Source organism: Terrapene carolina, unplaced genomic scaffold (assembly GCF_002925995.2).
Source record: "Terrapene carolina triunguis isolate 2854851 unplaced genomic scaffold, T_m_triunguis-2.0 Scaffold32486, whole genome shotgun sequence".
In the NCBI taxonomy this organism is placed as follows: domain Eukaryota; kingdom Metazoa; phylum Chordata; order Testudines; family Emydidae; genus Terrapene; species Terrapene triunguis.
In genome coordinates, this window is record NW_020696837.1 from 1 (window position 1) to 7,979 (window position 7,979).

At 52.6% G+C, this 7,979-nt stretch overlaps 1 protein-coding gene across 1 annotated transcript in view; it reads right to left on the bottom strand.

Moving 5' to 3' along the window:
• Positions 1 to 179: 179 nt before the first annotated feature.
• Positions 180 to 7,979, bottom strand: part of LOC113409330 (amyloid-beta A4 precursor protein-binding family B member 1-like) — a gene marked incomplete at both ends in the record, with an annotated part of 13,170 nt that continues 5,370 nt past the window's right edge. The window contains 2 exons of the mRNA XM_026663110.2: positions 180 to 530; positions 7,495 to 7,622. Coding sequence (XP_026518895.2) covers positions 180 to 530; positions 7,495 to 7,622 — 479 coding nt within the window. The remainder of the gene's footprint in view (positions 531 to 7,494; positions 7,623 to 7,979) is intronic.

The following is a 7,979-nucleotide window of genomic DNA, read 5'->3' on the forward strand; positions in this document are numbered from 1 at the left end:
CCCCCCCCGGCACCGTGTCCGGCTCCCCTCGGCACTGCGACCCCCCCGGCACCGTGTCCGGCCCCCCCCCGGCACCGCGACACCCCCGGCACCGTATCCGGCCCCCCCCGGCACCGCGACCCCCCCCGGCACCGTGTACGGCCCCCCAAGCACCATGTCCACCCCCCCCAGCACTGCACCGCGCCCGGCCCCCGCCGGCTGGGCGATGGAGGGAGAGGTTCAGGGGGGCCCAGGGAGGTCGGGGGGGGGTCTCACCTGGGAGCAGACGGCCTGCAGGCTGGTGGTGATGGGGGGGAGGTTCAGGGAGGTTCAGGGGAGTCCAGGGGGGTCTCCACCTGGGAGCAGACGGGCTGCAGGCTGGTGGTGATGGGGGGAGGTTCAGGGGAGGTTCGGGAGGGCCCGGGGGGGGTCTCACCTGGGAGCAGACAGCCTGCAGGCTGGTGGCGATGCCCTTGGCTGGCGTCTCGCACCGGAACACGTGGCATTTCAGCATCTGCGTCAGCGGGTCCCGGGCCACGTACGCAAAGTCCCTGCGGGTGAGACCCCAAGGGTCAGAGCCCCCTGCTGAGCCCTCAGCCTGAGCAGGGGGGTCACGTTCTGGAGGTCATGATCTCTGACCCTGCCTGCCAAACCGAGCCCTGCAGCATCTTCCTACCAACCCATCCAGGGAGGCGGGGGGGATCCAGGGACCCCCCAGCCCTGGGCGCCACACCAGCCAGGTCCCGTCCACCCAGGGGCAGACGAGACAGAGGTGGTGGCTGAGATGTGCAATGAGTCTGGAGCCAGTTTCCCCTGACCAAGGGGGGCCCCCCATGGGGATGGCAGTGGGGTGCAGAGCCCAGTGTCCCCCGGCAGCGGGGTTGACATAGTGGGGATTTTCTCCTGTTATGTTGTATGTGAGTGTGATGCTCTGTACCTCGGGGGAACCCCCTGCACTCCCATGTTCATCCTTGTAAAATGACTGTGTGGTGTCCAATGCAAAGTTTGTCATGTCGGGTGTCTGCGGAAGGCTCATGATGCCCTGAGCATTGTTGTTATAGTAATGTTATAGGTTATAATTTCATGTCTATAGTTATGAGGCTGAAAATGTATCCTCATGGCTTAAAACAAGCCCAGGCAAAACTCTCCAGGAGCAGAGGGGCAGTTCACATCTCATCAGGGCATGTATGGGACAGACCCAGCCCAGCCTCACAGGAACAAAGGACACTGAGCTAGGCAGCAACAAAGGGTCTGTTGGACTCTCCAGGGAGTCACCCCCTTCCCTTGGTCAGTTCTGTTGATCTTCCCTTACCACCTCCATCTACCAACACCACCACCAAGCGACTGAAGCGCTGATCAAAGGGGAGAGCCTGGCTGAAGGGCAACCAGCCAGCCTGGGGTGAGAAGCATCTACGTTTGTGAGGGCACTGAAAGTGTTAAGAGCAGCTTAGAATGCGTTTTGCTTTTATTTCATTTGACCAAATCTGACTTGTTGCGCTTTGACTTATAATCACTTAAAATCTGTCTTTGTAGTTAATAAATCTGTTTGTTTATTCTACCTGAAGCAGTGCGTTTCGTTTGAAGCGTCTCAGAGACTCCCCTTGGAATAACAAGCCTGGTGCAAATCAATTTCTTTGTTAAATTGACAAACTCATATAAACTTGCAGCGTCCAGTGGGCATAACCAGACACTGCAAGACGGAGGTTCCTAAGGTTGTGTCTGGGACTGGAGATACTGGCTAGTGTCGTTCGGTTGCACAATTCAGGCAGTAGCTTACACGCCAGAGGCTGTGCGTGAACAGCCCAGGAATGGGGGTTCTCACAGCACAGCTGGGTCAGGCTGGCTCCCAGAGCCGAGGACTGGAGTGACCTAGTGTGACAAACTGGGGATTTTCCCTGTTATGATGTATATGAGCCTATGGGAGTCTTACTGTTTTGCATGAATGCTGCGTGTGCCTCAGTTTCCCTGTGTGCTGCACCAGTGTCTGGGTGATGGGAATAAGCAGGTATGACTTTTGTGGGGGTCACTCCAGCTGCCTGCACGGATGCTATGGCCGCCCCTTTGTAACCTGAGACCCCGGAGGGGGATGCGACCAGGTGACTCTTGGCCGGGAAGCGAGACAAAGGCCGGAGGAGCAACGGGCAGGGCAGGGGCCAGGCAGCTGGAAGCGAGTCAGTCTCAGCTGGCTTGGGGCGCAGGGGGAGGCAGAGCCCTGGCTCTGGGCTCCCCTCCCCACAAGCTGGACTTGGCTGAAAGTCACTGATTTCTGTACCTACAAGCTCTGCCCTACGCTGTGTTCCCGTCAACGAATAAACCTTCGGTGTTCCTGGCTGGCCGAGAGTCACGTCTGACTGTGGAGCTGGGGTGCAGGGTCCTCTGGCTTCCCCAGGAGCCCCACCTGTGCGGACTCGCTGTGGGAAGCGCACGGAGGGGCAGGGGAGGCTGAATGCTCCGGGGTCAGACCCAGGAGGGTGAAAGCTGTGGAAGCTTCTTGCCCTGGCGACAGTCTGCTCACAGAGAGGAGGCTCCCCCAGAGTCCTGACTGGCTTCGTAGGGAGCAGTTCCAGAGCATGGCCTTGGGACTCCGTGACAAGGAGGGTGGCATGCGCTGATCGAGGGAGGGCAGGGCGCGGGGCACAGCAAGTAAAGTGCAACTTGAGCATGAACAGAGACTGGCAGAAATTCGATGGCAGGAACTAGACGCTGAGGCAGAAGTGGAAAAACTTCAGCTCCAACTCAAGAGAATAGAGGAACTAGAGGAACTGTATCATCCTGGAAAGCCAGTGCCTCTCAACAGCAAAGATGGGCACAGAATCTGCCCAGTTTGTAACAATGTTGGTATTTTGTGTAACTCTGAGCAGTTGTCTGGGTGTAACCAAATGTACCCCAGCGCTGCCACCTTTTCTGTAAATGCTGTTACTGTGAGTTCAGTAGAGGGTGACCCCATAACTTGTGCCAGTGCTATGTATGGGAGTGGTAATGGAAAATTCATAGAGAGTGTAAAAGTCAATGGTAAAAGCTGTTTAGGGCAAATTATGGCTTCTAACATCACTCCTGTTAAAGCAGATCTTGTCAAAGAGGAAGATTATTTACCAAATCAGAGTGTGAATGTCGTAGTCCTCTATGAGTTTACTGTACGTGTGCCTTTAGCCAGAATCCGCCTTGAATGGAATGGTGCTAAGCATGAAGTTATAGCTGGGGTAAGTGTAAGCAGAGTCAGGATGAGCTCTACCTTGACATCTGGTGGTGAATTGTGGCGAGTTGTGGAAAAGAACCTCAGGGGCTGATCTTGTTTGCATAGGCACACCCACCCCGCCTAGCATGAGCCCATGGCAGCCCAAAATGGTCACTTTGGCTGCTGTGGGATCCCCAGTTTCTCTGTTATTGGGGCAGGAAGAATAAAGTGTTGTTACCCTGATTATGTGAATCAAGGCCAGTGGAACTGTTTTATGACAGAGGGTCTCACCATCAACTAAGTAGCACTCACTAGACAAGGGACATGGGTTCCAAAACCCAGTGAATTGAGAGAGGCTGGGGACAGGTATTTGTAGTGGATGGCATGGGCTCATTTGGGGACTTGGAGCATGAACTGCTCCTTTCTCCACTGTTGAATGTCAGAGCTAATTTTGATTCCCTTAGGAGTCTAGTTTCTAGTTACAGGCTGGTGAGCTGAATTCACTTTGGGCCAATGGTGCACCAGCGCTGGGGCTCCCCTGCTACAAGCTGAAATCACTGAGTGCTGTGTTAACTGGGGGGAGCCTGAAGATTTGTTGCTAAGTGGCTGGGAGAGCGGAGCAGTTTGCGGGATGGTTGGTGTGGCCCACGGGATGAGGAGCGGAGCGGCTGGTGGTGAAGGCTGCAGCAGAACCCCATGGAGAGATGGGGCAGTTGGCCTTGGACCATGTAAGGTGCCCCTTAATACCCCGTGTGCCCCTTTCTTCTCCCCCCCATTTCCACCCAGGCTGGGGTGGGGGGGTAAGACTCTGCAGATAAACTTTTGAACTCTGGGGCTGCAGTGACCAGGGACAGAGACTTTTGGGTGATTCTTGGGTTGCTGGACTCAAGAGACTTTTGGGGTGTTGGACTTTTGGGACTTTGGGGGTGGGTCTTTTGCTCATGGTTTGTGTTATGAATCCTGTTTGGTGTTTTCCCAATTTAATGCTGATGTCGTTTACCTCATGTTATTAAACATTTTCTGCTACACTCAGACTCCGTGCTTGCGAGAGGGGAAGTATTGCCTCCTAGAGGTGCCCGGGGGGGGGGTGGGGGATGAAATTGTCCCAGGTCACTGGGTGGGGGCTCGAGCGGGCTTTGCATTGCGTTATGGAAATGGAACCCCTAGATACTGAACCCGGCCCTTGTTGCTGCCAACTCAGATGGGCAGAAGGGTTACACAAGGAAGTTATTGCCTAAAGAACTTTTGATTGGGGAAGACGTTAAAGCTTTGTTCAGTCCAGGTAGCCAGAGCCAGTCACAGGACAGGAATGATCTTGAACCTGTGTCTGTTATGGGCAATGATTTGCCTGGGGAGGGTTGGTCTGTGAATGAAGTGTCTGAGGGAAGGAATCCTCACGGTAATCTGTGCAAGCAGTTTACTGCAACTGAAGGGTATAAAAGTAATTTAATCAGGGATGAATATGCATCCGAAGAAGTGGGTTGTAGCCCACGAAAGCTTATGCTCTAATAAATTTGTTAGTCTCTAAGGTGCCACAAGTACTCCTGTTCTTTTAATCAGGGAAGTTTCAGTTCCTAACAGCCAGAAATTTTCTGTTGTGAATGGATCCACTGACTGTCCTTTCGAAAGATCCAGTGTGGGTAGCTTTGAGAAGGTCTCAAATGGAGTGAAAGCTGTTAAGAAAGTTGAACAGCCCTATGACCAAGTGGCTGTGTGTGGCCAGCTTGTTGTGAAGACAATGGTGTTGGGACAGGACTGTCTCCATGCTAATTCTTTTGAGTGAGCAGTCTGTGCTTCAGGGTCTGAGGACAGATTTGGTTACTGGTGTTTCAAAGCAGAACAGTTTTATGGCCGAATGCTTGAGGATGCAGGGGAGAGCAAGCAAACTCTCACTCTCAGACTCTTTGGATTTGTGTGGTATCTCTGTAAGACAGAGTCCAGCCTTGGAATTGGTAGCAGCTAAGAATTTAAAAGCTAATGTTTGTGTTGATGCAAATTACCTGACTGACTGGGGAAAGAAAGACTTGCTAATAGCTGTTAGCACAGAGAACCCACCCCATCATCAAGAGAAATCAGGGTTTGATCCTTCAGGACAAGGAGGGAAGAGAGAACTTAATTTTGCAAAGGGAAGCCACAGGTTAACCCTAAAGTGCCCAAACTCCAATGGTATTGAGCCAAAGGTGTGGAATGACAAACATGATTGTAGATGGACACTTGCAATGGATTTGTTGTTATTGCTAATGGTGATTTTTGTAACTAAGGTGTTGCTATTACCAAGAACTGTAAAAATGTACAATGTGCCTAATCTTTTGGAAAATCCCTTGAATATGTTAAAAGGAACACATGAGAACACACTTTATGTTAAAAGGCCTTGTTATACTGGTGTTTCACAGTTAGTGCCTGTAAATAGTATTGGACCTTTTCAGAGGGGAAAAGACATTCCAGACCTAATGTGCTGTATAAAAAGGGAAACTGAGGCACACTACCATATTGCTTTCATGGCTAAATGCCAAGATTCCTGTACTATGAACAACACTAATATCTACGTTAACTTAATGTTAATTGGGTTCCAAATATTTGCCAGAGTTTGTATGGATAAAGTAGCTGTTTCCTTTAGCTCATGGCAAGATCACGTAAGACATACAGGAACCATGCTGCAAAAGCAGATCCAATCCACTATTGTTCTAACTAAGTTTTACCTTGAGTTTGTAAAGAGATTCAATCATGTTGTTGAACACGATTTTGATAAACCATTTCTGTTATACACTGGTATGGCTTCTAACCCAATACTAGCTGTAGTGAGACAGAACCCAGGATGGGGAGCTCTTAGGATGCAGTCAGTGATGTTTGTGTCATCCCTTCCTGCATCAATTTTGCGTTGGGGGTGTGACGTTACTCACATGAACTGGAACCATATAGGTCACTGTTGCAACCACTGTTGTATATTTGCAGCAAATATTGTACAAATGTTGTTGTGTAAGGGGTCTATGGAAAGGTTAGGATGATGCTGTCTGTGTGCGTGTATCATGTTTGTAGTTGAAGTTATGAATATTGGCTCTGTACTTGTATCTCAATGTGTTTGATTCTAAGTAGCCTCAGGGAAGCATTTGGTCAGTTTCTGGAGAAGGGGCTATTCTCAGTAAGTGCCCAGTCAAGAAACACTGAACTGACAATGGACTTTGAGGTTATGGTTTGCTGGTTATAATTATGCTGTCTATATGGGCGTCTGAAACCTGTCAATTTTGTAGTTGAAGTTATGAATATTGGCTCTAAACGGTCTGTATTTCAAACTTATGCTATGCGTCTGGGTGACATCCCAGACAAGTTGGTGTTAGCTCTGCCTAGCCTGCTTGATGGCCCATTAAGGACCATCAGCTACAATGGACCCATTGAGAGAAGGCAGATACGCCTTGTAACTCAGCAAAGTATGCAGGGACTTGCCCATGTCACTCCAGACTCCATTTTGCTGTAATTTTCCACAGTAAGGACAAAGAGGTGTTCTTACACCTGGAAAAGACTATAAAAGGCGGATGCCTCATCTCCATCTTGTCTTCAATCCTGCTTCTGACCTCTGGAGGGACTTTGCTACAAACGGAAGCTCTGAACAAAGGACTGAGGACCCATCCCAGCTGGGGATGTTCCAGAGACTTGATTTGAACCTGCAGTTTATTCTATCACTGCTGCAAGCCTGAACGAAGAACTGTGCCATTACTGTATGTAATTGATTCCAATTAACCCATTCTAGCTCTCATTTCTATCTTTTCCCCTTTATGAATAAACCTTTAGATTTTAGATTCTGAAGGATTGGCAACAGCGTGATTTGTGGGTAAGATCTGATTTGCATATTGACCTGGGTCTGGGGCTTGGTCCTTTGGGATCAGGAGAACCTGTTTCTTTTACTGGGGTCTTGGTTTTCATAATCATTTGTCCCCATAACGAGTGGCACTGGTGGTGATACTGGGAAACTGGAGTGTCTAAGGGAATTGCTTGTGTGACTTGTGGTTAGCCAGTGGGGTGAGACCGACGTCCTCTCTGGTCTGGCTGGTTTGGTGCCTGGGTGTGCAAAGGACCCCAGCCTGGGGCTGACTGCCCTGCTCTGAGCGATTGGTCCTGCATTGGCACGCTCAGAAGTGTCCCACCAAAGGCAGCATCATTGCACACGGGGGACGGTACCGTATAACTCCGTGTCCCGGAGCGTTAGGGTGGCTGGGCAAGGGGGCCCCCAAGCTGGACCCTGCCCTGCCTACAGCCCCAGGCCCCCCAGGGCCCCGCGGCGCTCCCTTGTGGTGGTCCCTGCGCCGCACCCTGCAGGGCTCATCCAGCTCCCCAGAGCCCCCTACCTGCCGTCGTCCCGGCCCACGCCCCACACACGGATGCTGGCCACGGGCTGGGCGTGCAGCAGCGTCCGCTCGACTGGCTCCACCAGCCGCAGCGTCTCGCAGTCCAGGAGCAGCAGCATGGCCCGGCCCTGGGGGGAGAACGGGGTCAGCGGGGGGCAGGGTGGGGGAGGGGCTCAGAGCATGGGGTGAGAGGTCAGGCCTGGGGCAGGGCAGCAGTGGCGGGTTGTGGGGGGGGGGGCTGGCTGGGGATTAGTTCTGTGGGGACCCCATTCCCTGCAGCTCACAGCCCAGCCCGCAGCCCCAGGGACCAGCCCAGCCCCGCCCCCCTCCCCGGCTGCCCCGCTCACCTGGCCCCAGCCCCACGGCTGTCCTGCTCACCTGGCCCCAGCCCCACGGCTGTCCCACCCCTCCCCCCGGCTGCCCCGCTCACCTGGCCCCAGCCCCCCGGCTGCCCCGTCCCTCCCTTCAGCTGCCCCGCTCACCTG